The sequence below is a fragment of the Nematolebias whitei genome, chromosome 17 (genome assembly GCF_014905685.2).
Source record: "Nematolebias whitei isolate Nwh7 chromosome 17, NemWhi1, whole genome shotgun sequence".
Lineage (NCBI taxonomy): Eukaryota > Metazoa > Chordata > Actinopteri > Cyprinodontiformes > Rivulidae > Nematolebias > Nematolebias whitei.
Window position 1 is genome coordinate 14,635,617 of NC_056514.1, and position 14,701 is coordinate 14,650,317.

At 42.0% G+C, this 14,701-nt stretch overlaps 1 protein-coding gene across 1 annotated transcript; it reads left to right on the forward strand.

Moving 5' to 3' along the window:
* Positions 1 to 198: 198 nt before the first annotated feature.
* LOC119424134 (integrin beta-4) lies at positions 199 to 14,129 on the forward strand. The gene is made up of 11 exons (XM_037691602.1): positions 199 to 446; positions 6,337 to 6,419; positions 6,904 to 6,986; positions 7,479 to 7,580; positions 7,685 to 7,889; positions 7,964 to 8,060; positions 10,751 to 10,922; positions 11,094 to 11,357; positions 11,454 to 11,543; positions 11,630 to 11,752; positions 14,097 to 14,129. The coding sequence occupies exons 2-11, from the start codon at positions 6,344 to 6,346 to the stop codon at positions 14,127 to 14,129; spliced, it is 1,245 nt and encodes a 414-aa protein (XP_037547530.1). The 5' UTR covers positions 199 to 446; positions 6,337 to 6,343.
* Positions 14,130 to 14,701: the final 572 nt, after the last annotated feature.

Consider the following 14,701-nt stretch of genomic DNA (forward strand, 5'->3'; position numbering starts at 1 on the left):
GTGTGTGTGTGTGTGTGTGTGTGTGTGTGTGTGTGTGTGTGTGTGTGCAGGAGCTAAAAGGAGGGATCAAGTCTCAGCTCTGTTCTCAGTTGCTCTCAGCCTCAGTGTGTTGCCTTTCTCTCCTTAGTGTTCACTTTAAACTCTCTAACACACACAGACACACACACAGAGAGACTCACTCTGCACTGAGCAGAGTTCAGGGCAGAAACATGGATACTTGACCGGACGGCACAGCACAGGAGGAAAACGAGACATCTGGAAGAAAGCTGCAAACTTTTTTTTTTTAATCTTTTTTTTTTTTTGAAGGACTTTGAACTTGGACACAGAAAGAAGAAAAAGAATCGTCTTTGTTCCAGCGCAGGTGTAAACAGGCAGAAGAGGAAGTTTGTTCTTTCTCCTTCAGTGTTGGACTTTTGGACCTGGACGCAGCGAAGGCTCTCTGAGAGGTTTGTTTGATCAGTAATCTCCTTGGATCTGCTCAGAAGTTTCCTTTTGTGTTTGCTGCCCTTCGGTGGAGCTCGTCCTTCTGAGGGTTGCAACATTTCTCTGAGCCTGTTTCAAAACTGTGACTTCAGGCTGAAGGGAACAGCTTTAAACAAAACATGGCCTGAGGGCCACAAGGGGCCACGTGAGCTCGCCAGTTTGTCTTTTGATGTCATCAAAAAAAAAAAAAGTTAAAAAACCCACAACAGACAGTTAGAAAGGATTAGAGGTGATGTTGAAACCAACAAGTCTTGGTGAACAGGCTGAACATTTAAAATACTAAAGACCTCACTGAGTTGAGCACCTTCAGAAGAGTTGTCCTCTTAAAGTAGTCACAGAGCTGTCACAGGTATCTGTGTGTGCAATATGTCTACCCTCTGTGGACTGAACTTTTATTTAAGCTGTAACTTTATCAAATGCACCATTCAGGTAACACGTGCAGTTTGTTGTGTGACACAGTGATAATTAAAAAGACAAAGGTGTTTTTTAGTGGTTGTTGTTGTCACTGTCAAAGTTTGACCGTTCAACCTGTCATTAAAGAAGACCCCCGCCCCTCCTCTCCTCCCCCTTCGTATGGCGTCACGACAGGGTCGGACCCTCCACACCCCGTGGAGGTATGCTCACCTGGCAGGCCCGTTACCGTCTGATGAGAAACAGCCACGGCCTTCAGTGAAAGATCTCGTCTGTTCTCTGGAGCACAGAGTGAGGCAGCGTGAGCGACTGCAGGTGCTGTTTGGAGACAAAAACTGGCGTTTTGTTCAAGAAAATACAAAAAAAAAATACCAGAAAATACAAGAAGTGCCCTTCACCCATAGACCGAGTCAGAATCAGATTTGTAGAAGAAGGTTTAGTTTGTTCTGTTTGCTCTGACGCACTCTGCACACTGATTTATGTGACATTTTGTGCCATGATCTTCTACCACCAACACACACACACAGACTCACACACACACCTGTAGTTCTCAGAGAGGCGTTAAAGGGCCGTTCCCGTGTGTTTTCAGGACGTATTTTTAGCTTGGACGGGTTATTCTCGTGCCTGTGGGAGAAAATCTTGGAGTTGTTCGTCTTCAGTTTTCAAACTGCAGCTGCCCACAGAGACAATGACAGAGACGTGACCACACGGCGGGTCTGTTTTCAGCTCGTGTGTCTGACAGAGGCGTCGCCTCTTTCTGTTCATCAGAAGGTCCTCTATCCAGCGATTCAGCTTTAAATTATAAAGTGGGTTTATTGGAACGAGTCCAGGTCCCACCCTGTGTCGGACCTCTTGTCTTGTTGCATCGTGCCTCAACTGGAGCTGAAGAGAACCACAAACTCTACTCCAGGTGTGGCAACATGTTCATACTGCAACTCAGCAACTTCATTAAAATAAAACTAGTTCAAGTTCAAACCAACTTTATTGTCATTCGCATCACATGTGGTACATGAGGTGGAATAAAATTATGTACACAGGTTCCCAGTTACATCTAAAATAGCAAAATATAAAGTAAATTAAAAAACAGTATATAAGGATCTAGTAAGATATAAACTAAGATATACGCTAAAAGATAGCTAAACACTAATAATGTAAAACAACACGGCGTATCAACAGCAGCCTGAACATGAGTCTGTGGTGAGCAGATGGATATGAATGAATACAGCAGCATGAGATCAGCAGCACTATGAATGATCAGCAGCATGAGATCAGCAGCATGGATAAGTCATATATCACCAATCAAAGTGGCATTACAGTGATTTTTTTTTTCACAGTGATTATTCTGGTTAGAGATTCATGAGTCTAACAGCCTCAGGGTAGAAGCTGTTCCTCAGTCTAGTGGTTCTACACTTAATGCTCCTCAACCTCCTTCCTGAGGGGAGCGGGGCAAAAGGTGTGTGTGCTGGGTGAGTGGGGTCCTTCATGATGCAGGAGCCTCTCTTCCTGCATCTGGAGGTATAAATGTCTGTGATGGTGGGGAAACTGACTCCAACAGACTTCTGTGCAGCCTTCACCACTTTCTGCAAAGCTTTTCTTTCTGCAGCTGTGCAGCCTCCATGCTACATGTTGATGCTGGAGCACAGGATGCTCTCCACTGCATACCTGTAGAAGAAAGTGAGGACTGAGCTTCACAGACCAGCTCGTCTCAGCTGCCTGAGGAAGTAGAGTCTCTGATGAGCTTTCTTGATCAGGCTGGTGGTGTTGTTGCCCCAGCTGACGTTGTCGTTCATGTGTACACCCAAGTACTTGTAGCTGGAGACCTCTTCCACCGCAGATCCTCCTATGTTCAGAGTTTTTTTTTTTTTTTTTGGGGGGGGGGGGGGGGGGGGGGGTGGTTGATCTGTCTGAAATCCTCGACCATCTCCTTCGTCATCTTGATGTGAAGGTTGTTCTTCCTGCACCAGCTCTCCAGGTGTTCCACCTCCTGCCTGTAGCTGGACTTATCGTTGTTTGTGATGCATCCAACCACCGCTGTATCGTCTGCACAAACTTTACAATATGACAGCCTGAATGGGTAGGTGCACAGTTATATATGAGCAGAATGAACAGGAGAGGGCTCAACACACAGCCCTGAGGGGAGCCATTGCTGAGGGTTATGGTGGAGGAAGAGAAGTTGTGGATCCTCACAGACTGTGGTCTGTTAAGAAGTCCAGGGCTCAGTTGCAAACGGAGGGGCCTGGGATTAGTCATAGTTTGTCCATCAGGGTCTGGGGAATCATGGTATTGAAGGCAGATGTGAAGTCCACAAAGAGCATACGGATGTAGGAGTCCTTCTGCTCCAGGTGGTTGACAGCAGTGTGCTGAGCAACTATAGCTCTAACCAAATCTGTCATATTTTTTAATGCAGATATATTACACATTTTTTCCCACAGTTTTAGAGAAGCATCTCACTCCAGAGTAGAGTGCTTTGACTTTAAGTATCAGGATGATGTGCAAAAGAGACAAAATCTGCAAAAAAAATATCGGTAAATAAAAAAAGCAATTCCTCCAAGACAACAAGTGATTTTTGGTGAAACGAGAGAAGACCCTGGCCTCAGACTTCACATTTAAAGTTTAAACACCAAACATTGGACTTCACATGATCAAACAGGCATTTTGATGTCTTTAACATTTCATTGATGGTTGCAGTTGAAGTTTCATGAAGTTTGAAGAATTTAGCCCAGAATGTTAGACTGTCTCTTACTGCTACAGTTTCAACGTTGTCCTTCAAATTCCTGCAGAGTGCATGTCCAAACTCTACATTTAAGCTCTAATTTATCTCTTCTAAACTAGAAACAAGGGTTTTATTGTCTTCTACGTAAACCACATAAAATATTCACTTTGACTAAAAATTTAAGCCACTAACGAATTAAAAACGTTTTTTAAAGACACAGTTTTCAAACAGGAACCGTTCGTTTGAGGCTTATTTTCTAGTTGACATCTCTGACAGCCTGTCTCATTATGAGTGCTGACAGGTGCGTGTGTGTGGTTACCATGGTGACCCTGATGAGCCACTGGCAGCAGCTTTCACTTTACTTTTGATCCTGGTCTGTTCGTATATGGTTTATTGATTATTACAAAACTGAAGTTCGTGTTGGAATTTGGGGCAGTTGCTTCATCAACATGAATGAAAATGGAAGAAATGACTCTGTTATTTTTTAATGTTCGTAACTGAAGTTCAAACTCACCACCATGCTGCTACACCATCAGTCATAGCATAACATGACACTGGTTTGAGCCTCAAATAACTAACTACAACTAAAAGTATTTTTTAACGCATGGTTGAATTTTCAGCAGTGAGATGAAAGCTACACTAATCATCAACAATATGCTTGTCAGGTAAACGTACCATTTGTTACAATGGAAGGGGCGGAGCTTAGAACTTGGACTGGAGCCAGCCACTAGGGGGCGCTCATCTGTGGTGCCCTCAACTTCCAGCTTCTAGTCCCATCTATAGATTTAGCATATTCTGATGGCTGGCATCCATCAAAATGTCTTCAAGAATTTTCTGGTGAATCTCAAAATTTTCTTTTGATTCAGTATTGTGAGAGCGAAAGAAATGGAAAAAAGCTTCAATTTTCCACCCATCCATTCATCCATTATCTTCCTCTTGTTCTGAAGTCTGGTCTCGGGGGCAGTAGCTTGAGCAGGGAGGTTTAGACATTCTTTCCCCAGCCACCTCTCCCAGCTCTTCCAGGAGGACACCAAGGCATTCCCAGGCCAACTGAGAAATATTAGCTATGTTTACATGGACATAAGTAATCGGATTAAACCACCATTGGGAGTGTCTCTCCATCAAGCTTGTCCTGGGTCTTCCCCAGGGTCTCCTCCTAGTTGAACATGCCCAAAGCACCTCCCTGGGGAGGCGCCCATGAAGCATCTTTACCAGATGCCCAAACCACCTCAAATGTTGGAGTTAGTCTCCCCACCATCACAGACACCTACACCTCCAGATGCAGGAAGAGGACCACCTGCATCATGATGGACCCCACTCACCCAGCACTCACACTTTTTGCCCCACTCCCCTCAGGCAGGATGTTGAGGAGCATTAAGTGTAGAACCACCAGACTGAGGAACAGCTTCTACCCTGAAGCTGATAGACTCATAAATCCCTAACCAGGATAATCACTGTAATTCCACTTTAATTGGTGATATGTGACTTATCTGTGCTGCTGATTATCCATGCTGCTGATTTCTTGCTTTTAAGCTGCTGTAGTCATACCCATCTGCTCACTACAGACTCATGTTCAAGCTACTGTTTAATATACAACATTATGTCACATTAGTGTTTAGCATATATCTTAGATCCATATACACTTTCATTTTATACTTTATATTCTTTTTTTGCTATGTTTGGGTGTAACTGGGACCTTGAGTACACAATTTTGTTCCACCTCATGTACCGCATGTGATGCAAATGACAAAAAAGAAACTTGAACCTTGAACTGGCTCCTCTCGATGTGGAGGAGCAGCGGTTCTACATCGAGACCTTGCCGGATAACTACAAAACTTCTCACCCTATCTCTAAGGGAGAGTCCAGCTACCCTGCAGAGGAAATTCATTTCAACCTCCTGTATCCATGATCTCATTCTTTCGGTCACTACCCAGAGTTCTTGACCATATGTGAGGGTAAGAACATAGACTGAATGATAAACAGAGAGCTTTGCCTTACAGCCCAGCTTTCTCTTCACCACAACAGACCTGCACAGAGTCTGCAATACTGCAGACGCTGCACCAATCCATCAGTCAATCTCACGCTCCATTCTTCCCTCACTCGTGAACAAACCCCTGAGATCCTTGAACTCCTTCACTTGAGGCAGATCCTCACCCTCAACCCGAAGAGAACAATCCACCCTTTTCTGGCTGAGGACCATGGCTTCAGATTTAGAGGTGCTGATCTTCATCCCATCCGCTTCACACTCGGCTGCGAACCGCTCCAGTGAGAGCTGAAGATCACGGCACGATGACGCCAACGGGACCACATCATCTGCAAAAAGCAGAGATGGAATCCTGAGGCCACCGACCTGGAAACCCTCCAACCCCTGGCTGCACCAAGAAATTATGTCCACAAAAGTTATGAACAGAATCGGTAACAATGGGCAGCAATGGTGGAATCCATCTCCCGCCCTGAAGGGGTCCAACTCACTACCGGCAATGCGAATCAAACTCCTGCACCACTTGTATGGGGACTGAACAGCCTGTAAAAGAAATGGATGAAATCGTCAATTTTGCTCAATAAATCCACAAACATTCTGTGAAAGCATAAGATGTTTGAGTTGCACCTGAGTTTGCATTAATACGACCAAGTATTTCTGGTCTGACTGCATGTATTGTTCTGTTACAGATAGATAAAATGTTGTATTTTCTGTAGAGAGACTTTGTTTGTTTGTTTGTTTTTTGCAGGGGGGAGATGGGGAGATGGACGTTACGTCTCTTGGTGGGACTTGGCCTCCTAGCCATCCTTCTGGCCTGCTGTCACGCTGAAGGTGAAGCCCAGGAGTTTTTCATTACACAATCAATACAATAACAATGATTTGGTAAATATATTTAGCAAACAATTTTTATCAAAGGAGTTTGATTCAGACCTAAAAAATAATGTAAAAGAGATGCAGATTTTTACACCTATTAAAATAATTCTGTCAATTAATTCAGATTTTTGTCCTATTTTTTATTAGAATAATTTACAAAAATCTGTTAACTGACTTTTTAGGGCCACATTTAGGTAAAGTAAGAATCAAGGTAACAGTTTTTGCAATGTTAACTTTCTGTTTTCTGTTTCTGGGTCATTAACTTACAGGCTACACAATTTATCTGTAGTTCTAAATATTCATCTTAAGACAATATATATTCTGTTGCATAAGAGTTGGAAAGCAGTGCTTCATGGGATTATGAGCTTAAATGAACACGTACATGATTTTGACTCTTTGTGACGCTCTTTCCATGCAACCACCCTCCACTGAACACCACCAGCGAACTACTGCTTCGCTTCCCGGGCCAAGTCCTGCTCAGAGTGTCTTCAGGCGGGAGAAGGATGCGCCTACTGCCCTGAAGAGGTGAGACAGAAAGCAGGGGGACCACCAGGTGGGGGCATGGAAACCCCTAAAAAATAATGCCCCTCAATTTGGCATGTAGTCAATTTGAGGAACTAATAGACATGTCAGTGCATTAAAATAGTTGTGTTAAATGAACTGTGCATGGTAGTGGTTCAACTTGGCCTCCAAATAAGATTCTGTCTTTTACAACCTTAGGCCAGTCCTGTATGTGAGGGTAAGACAGGGTAAAGGTAAGACAGGACAGTGAGACAGTGATGACAAACAGATTGACTGATGAGGTCAACGAGGAGTCCTCCTGGACAATGAAGTTCAGGGACAACATCGTGATATGTTATAAGTAGGAAACAGGTGGAAGAGAGCCTGGAGAAGTGGAGGTATATTCTGGAGAGAAGAGGAGGTGAAGAAGAGAGATTAGAAAGTGTGGCCAGGAGGACAGCTGAAGGAGTGAAAGCTGAAGGTTTACAGGACTAATTAAATTCTGTGTTCTCTCAGGACTTTAACGGTCCTCGTTGTGACTTTTATAAGAACATCCTTGCCCATGGCTGCAGTGAGGCGACCATCATCTCAGCTAAAAGTAGTTTGGAAATCGAGAAAGTAAGCACCATTATCATTTCTAATCCATCCTCTGTCTTAACAATGTTTTAGAGGCCTTAAATAAAATAATAACCTTTCTTCTTCTTCTCTCTCTTGCTTCATAGAAAATAAAAATTAACACGGAGTATCAGCAGTCTCAGGTGTCGCCACAACAAGTGAGCATGACATTTCTTCCCGGGGAGGAGAAACTACTGGACGTGGAAGTGTTTGCTCCGACCAAAAGCCCTCTGGATCTTTATATTCTGATGGACTTCTCAAACTCCATGAAGGACGATTTGGACAACTTGAAGCGAATGGGCAACGATCTGGGTGAGCACATTCAGACTGCTGGCATGACTCCAGTGAAGTAAGCTGTAGAACTCATAGTGAATGTCTTTCTGTAGCTTCTTTGGTCCTGAAAATGTCCAACGAGCCCACCATTGGGTTTGGAAAGTTTGTAGACAAAGTGATCGAGCCCCAGACTGACATGAGACCCTCCAAGTAAGAAATAAAACCTTAAACAACAGAAAAAAAGTTATAAAATGACCACCTTTTGTCAAATCTAGGGTTTTACTTGTTGGAACATAAAAGGATCCGGTCTTTATCAGGTTCTGAAATTATTTAAATCTAACTCGAGTGTCTGTGTACTTATTACCTTGTAAAGCCCATTTTTCCAACTTATACTACACTGTGAGGACCAACTGCTTCTTATGGGGCCCAAAGCCCAGGCCCCATAAGGAGCAGTGCCATTGGTAGGTTAGGGGTTAGGTTTAGTGTTAGGTATGTACTGGTAACGGTTAGGTTTATGGTTAGGTTTATGGTTAGGTTTATGGTAAGGGTCAGGGTTAGGCTATAGTAATTAATGAAAAATGAATGGAAGTCAATGCAAAGTCCCTGTAAAGATAGAAAGACAAATGTGTGTGTATATAAATATTAAGTCCATCCACACTGTTACCTCAGTAATTAAGAGGTTAAAACTTCTGGAGCTGTTGATTTAATGTATTGATGACCTGATCATTATCAGTGTGATTGTCTCTATAAAAGCAAGAGTTTGTCAGTTTTCTGCTCTGGAGCACACAGGTGTGTGTTAACACAATGCCAAGAAGGAAAGACATCGGCTATGACCTCAGATCAGTAATTGTTGCTGCCAATTTGAAAAAGACTAAACAAGTATGACTTGTCTGGAAAGGTGGCCGGGAGAATGCCTTTTCTCTCTACAACGAACATGGCTGCATGACTTTGTCACAAAACCTCTTGAACAATGCCCCCTGGACAAAGGAAAGATGTTCACCCATAATGCACAGCAGCATGTTTGGAGAAAACCAAGCAAAGCGTTCCAGCTCAAACTCTTCATACTTACTTGTCAAATAACGTGGTGGAAGGATGATAATGTGGGTTAATTTTGCAGCTTCAGGACCTGAGGATCTTACAGTGGACCATGTAGTCCTCTGTGGACCCAATGAGTCAAATGTGACACCATCTGTCTGACAGCTGAAGTTTGGACCAAACTGGGTCATGAAACAGATCAATGATCCCAAACACAGCAGCTAATCAAAAACAGAACGGCTGAAAAAGAAAATGTTCCAGTGAAAGTCCAGACCTCGGTCTGATCGAAATGCGGTGGTGCGAGCTGAGAAGAAACAAATGTCTGCAAATATCCTGATGCATGCTCAATAATCCAGGTAGAAAAATCTAAAAAAGTTAAATCTGGTCCTCTGGACATTCAAAAAACAAAACAACAACAACAACAAAAAAGGTGTAAAATATCTGCAAACTTCACTGAACTGAAGAAACGTCGAAAAGACGAGTTGGCCAAACTTCCTCTTCGATATGAAGCTGATAGACAGAAAACAACTTCTGAAGTTTTTGCTGCTGAAGGATGTTTTACGAGCTGCTGGATGGTGGAGTGGACTTACCGGTAGTTTAAGTTTCACTTACAACTTTCATCAGTTTAGTTTTTGTTTAAAGATTAATGACATGATGGAAACTGATGTGTTTTTGTACATTTTTACAGCTTTACATTATTTAGAGCTTGGTAATGTCACAGTTTTAAGAGGATTTGAACTAAGGAATGCAGACTGGCAGAAGGGGGTTGGAAAAAACAAAATCAGCTTTATTTTTTCAGGGAACCAAAGCTGACTGAAAAACCTACTGAAGGCACAAGGAGACTTGAAGAAATAAAGATAGGTACAAGGAGGACCGGCTGTGATATGATGGTCAGTAATGCTCAACTGAGGAAGGAGTGAGAACTGAAGGACTCAAAGACAGCAACTGATGAGCGGAGTGTCTGCAGCTGTGGCCGACAGAGATGGGTGTGGCAGACCGACTGGAAAAAATACTGTCTGAGGAGAAGTAGCTGGTGGCACAAAGAAATACACCAGCACTAAACAAATGAAAACACAAGTAACAGAACCTAACCATACCATAAAACACAGAAAGTAAAATGTAAAAAATGGATAAACAAACAAAAAAAACAATTAAAGGACAAATTCTGATAAAAACAAACACAACCATTTTTAACATGTTCTGATAAGTAAAACCCTGGAGCTGAATTAAGGTGGACATTTCTTTCTTTCTTTCGTTTGTTCGTTCTTTTGAATTTAGTTTTTTAGTTCTTTATCTAGTTAGTTTTTTAGTTGGTTATTTAGTTCTTTTGAATGTTAGTTCTTTTGTTCTTTAGTTAGTTAGTTAGTTAGTTAGTTAGTTCTTTCGTTAGATAGTTCTTTAGTTCTTTCATTAGTTCTTTAGTTCCTTAGTTAGTTCTTTAGTTAGTTAGTTCTTTAGTTAGTTCTTTAGTTAGTTATTTAGTTCTTTAGTTCCTTATTTAGTTCTTTTGAATGTTAGTTCTTTTGTTCTTTCGTTCTTTAGTTTGTTCTTAGTTAGTTAGTTAGTTAGTTAGTTAGTTCGTTCTTTAGTTAGATAGTTAGATATTTCTTTAATTAGATAGTTCTTTAGTTCTTTAGTTAGTTCTTTAGTTAGTTAGTTCTTTTGTTCGTTAGTTAGTTCTTTGGTTCTTATGCTCTTTTGTTTTTTCGTTCTTTAGTTTAATCTTTTGTTCTTTAGTTACCTAGTTATTTACTTAATTTCTTACTTAGTTAGTTAGTTAGTTAGTATTTTTGCTACAGATACTGTACATGTAACATACCTGAAATGTAAATGCTCTAATTTGTCTACTCTCCCTCGACTCTCAGACTTGAAAAGCCATGGCCCAATAGCGACCCTCCGTTTTCTTTTCAAAACGTCATCAAACTGACAAGTAACGTAGAGGCCTTCATTCAAGAGCTGCAGAAGGAGAGAATATCAGGCAACCTTGACGCCCCTGAAGGAGGATTTGATGCCATTTTACAGGCAGCTGTGTGTGAGGTGAGCAAACTAAACCAATATAATAAACTTTGCTCAGCTGAAGTTTCCTAAAGCAGCTTATCTGCAAAATGAATTAAAACCCTGTAACAGATTGGACTTTACTGACTTTGTTTGCAGTAGCAGCCATCTGTTTTGGGTTAATCGCTTTCCTTTGTTTTGTCTTTATTCCAGAATGAAATTGGTTGGCGCAAACACAGCACACATCTTCTGGTTTTCTCCACCGAGTCGGCCTTTCACTACGAGGCTGACGGCATCAACGTTCTCTCGGGAATCCTGCAGCGCAATGATGAACTCTGCCACTTGGACCCAGAGGGCAAATACACAGAAGCTACAAAACAGGACTACCCATCGATTCCCACACTAGTCCGTCTGTTGGGGAAACACAACATCATCCCCATCTTTGCCGTCACTAACCACTCCTACACACATTACAGTGTAAATGGACACCCATCATTCCACTTATACTAAAAAAACATGGTGCTTTTTTTTTTTGGATCATAAACTCTGAACTATTTTTCATGTTGTTTCCAGATGCTGAAAGAGTATTTCCCCATCGCTGAGGTCGGTCTGCTTCAAGAAGACTCCTCCAACATCCTGCAAGTCATGGAGACTGCCTTTGAGGTACGCACTTGCAGTTGTTGGCACGTTGCTGTGGTTTTGTGAAAAGACCAGTAAACCTTGCATGATCTGCTTTTGTGCCATTTCAGAGTATTCGGTCTAAGATGAGTATCCGTGCAGAGGATAAACCCAAGGCTTTTGAGGCCCAGTTCTTGAAAACCAACGGGCAGATTGCGCAGTACGGCGCCTTTGACGTCAAGCCTGGAGAGATCGTAAGAGTCAAGCCTTGTCATTCTAAAGAGAAACGTCTAATGTTTCTTGCTGACATCCGTTGGTTTTTGATATACATTTGCCATAATTTAAAAAATCCACTTCAACTATAGCAAACAAGTTGTTGTCTTTATACAGTAAAGGACATGAGTTTTGGATCACTGCTGATTTTGTATACTTGTTCACTTACAAAGAAATTGTTTTTAATTTTTATAAATGTTTCCAGAACAGGGCGGCACAGTGGCTCAGTTGGTAGAGTTGTTGCCTCTCAGAAAGCAGTTTGCTCTGGTTCAAATACCAGCCAAGGACCTTTCTGAGTGGAGTTAGCATGTTCTCTCTGTGCATGTGTGGGTTTTCTCCTGGTATTCTGGTTTCCTCCCACAGACCAATAACATGCATGTTAGGCTGATTGGTAACTCTAACTTGTTCCTAGGTGAAAGAGTGGATGGTTGTTTGTCTTGTTTGTATCTAATGGTCCCTGTGATGGACTGGAAACCTGTCCAGGTGTCCCCCACCTCTCACACAGTAATGGCTGGACATGGACACCATTGATCCCCACAATCCAAAATGGAATAAGCGGGTAAAGATAATAAATGGCTGGCTGGCTGGCTGGCTGGCTGGCTGGCTGGCTGGCTGGCTGGCTGGCTGGATGGATGGATGGATGGATGGCTGGCTGGCTGGCTGGCTGGATGGATGGATGGATGGATGGATGGATGGATGGATGGATGGATGGATGGATGGATGGTTTCCAGAATAAACATCTGGGATAAAAAACAGGCGGAGAGACTTTAAGTTCAAGTAGGTTTTATTGTCATTTGCATCACATGTGGTGGAACAAAATTGTGTACTCAGGGTTCCAGTTACATCCAACAATAGCAAAAATATAAAGTGTAAAAAGAAATAGTAAATAAGGATCTAAGATATACACTAAGAAATACGCTAAACACTAATAGTGCAAAACAATATGCCGAACAACAGCAGCACGAACATGAGTCTGTGTGAGTAGATGAGTACGAACGAACACAGAGGCATGAAATAATCAGCAGCATGAAATAATCAGCAGCATGAAATAAATCAGCAGCACATGTCACCAATCAAGTGTCATTACAGTGACTTTTTTTTCCCCCACAGTGATTATCTTGGTTAGATATTCATGAGTCTAACAGCCTCAGGGTAGAAGCTGTTCCTCGGTCTAGTGGTTCTACACTTAATGCTCCACAACCTCCTGCCTGAGGTTGTGAGGGACATGTAGTTTAAGCTAGTCTGATATGAATATAGAGCTGAGCTTCTCAAACAGTTGTAAACGCCACACTCGCCAGACTTCACTGAAATGAGAATGTCTCAAGAATGGGAATCGAAACAGCTTCAACTTCAGAATAGAAGTCCAGTTGTGTTTTTATTTTTGCTTGGTTTAACTTTTTTTGGACAACTATGACAAAACAAATACCACCAAGACAACAATTCATTCAACCTTAATTGAGACAGGTTAATCCCATTGAGCCTCGGGAGCTCATTTACAAGAGAGACCTGAAAAAGGCGTGGATAAAATAAATAATTAAAACAATTTAAGTTTATGAAGGGAATGTGTCAGTCTCTGGACTTCAGCACTCTGGAAAACCTGTGGAGGGAGCTGAAGCTACCACACTCAGAGTTTGTTACGAGAAGTGGGCCAAAATCCCTACTGGAATTTGTCTAAACCTGTTGACCAACAACCTGAAACATCTTTACAACTAATAATTCACCAGCAAACGATAATATAAGTAATAAAAAGGAAGATTGAAAGATTTTACTTGTCACTTACACACTGTTATAAACCTTTGGGCTGACGCTCCCTCGTGCAGTTGAATTTAATTTTTACTTCCATCCATCCATTCATCCAACTATCCATCCATCCTTTATCTTTTACTCACTTCTTCCTTTTTGGGTCACGGGGGTCACTGGTGCCCATATCCAGCAGTCACTGTGTGAGAGGCGGAGGACACCCTGGACTTGTCACCAGTCAATCACAGGGACATATCGAGACAAATGAGACGTACAACCATTCATACATATTGCATGAATGTCACACAGAGTTAATTAGGTCAAAATTAGCCAAGAACTTGTCATTTTAGTTTGCAATTGTCTCAAGAACATCCTGGAATAATTGTGCAATAAAACTGCACCCTTTTTTTTGTAAATGAGCGACTGTGGTCCAACGATTGTGCAAATGTGCAAAGGTGGGGGCAACAGCTACTTGCAAAAATGGAGAAATCTAGACCGTATAAATACTGGGCCCTCTCCTCAAACAGATATGTCTTATATGGTTGTGTAATGATGTGACAAGACATTCTCATTTTTTGTCCACAGCTGGTCACAATGTCGTCACCACCCTCTTTATAGTTTTCATATGTTGCTCAAATAACTACTTTATACAAAACTTGGCACTTGTGTTGCTGTTTTTTTTTTTTTTTTGACATACTCACAACTTATGTGACACAAATATGTGGTCTTGTGACTCGTAGAAAGCGATTCAGATTCAGATTCAGATTCTCTGCATTTCCTTCCAAAAGTGCAGTTTGCAATTCAGTGCAGCAGAGTGAGGTACTGGCTTTAGGCTCCAAGACTTGTTGTAAGACTAAATTGTGTGTGTGTGTGTGTGTGTGTGTCCTTGTTTATGCTACTTTGTGAGGCCTATTTTTCCAACTTATACTACATTGTGGGGACCAACTGCTCCTTATGGGGCCCAAAGCCAGGGCCCCATAAGAAGAAGTCCCGTTGGTGGGTTAGGGGCTAGGTTTAGGACTAAGGTGTGAATTGAGGATGTGTTAGGTTTAGGGTTAGGTATGTACTGGTAATGGTTAGGTTATGGATAAAGGTCATGGTTAGGCTATAGAAATGAATGAAAAATGAATGGAAGTCAATGCAAAGGCCCCACAAAGATAGCAAAACAAACCTGTGTGTGTGTGTGTGTG

What these genes read in the sequence shown, in the direction of transcription:
- LOC119424134 (XM_037691602.1), top strand. Translation starts at nt 6,344, where the DNA reads ATGGGGAGATGGACGTTACGTCTCTTGGTGGGACTTGGCCTCCTAGCC. An exon ending in GCGCCTACTGCCCTGAAGAG is followed by an intron (nt 6,987 to 7,478) that starts GTGAGACAGAAA and finishes GTGTTCTCTCAG; the next exon opens with GACTTTAACGGTCCTCGTTG. An exon ending in ACTGACATGAGACCCTCCAA is followed by an intron (nt 8,061 to 10,750) that starts GTAAGAAATAAA and finishes CTCGACTCTCAG; the next exon opens with ACTTGAAAAGCCATGGCCCA.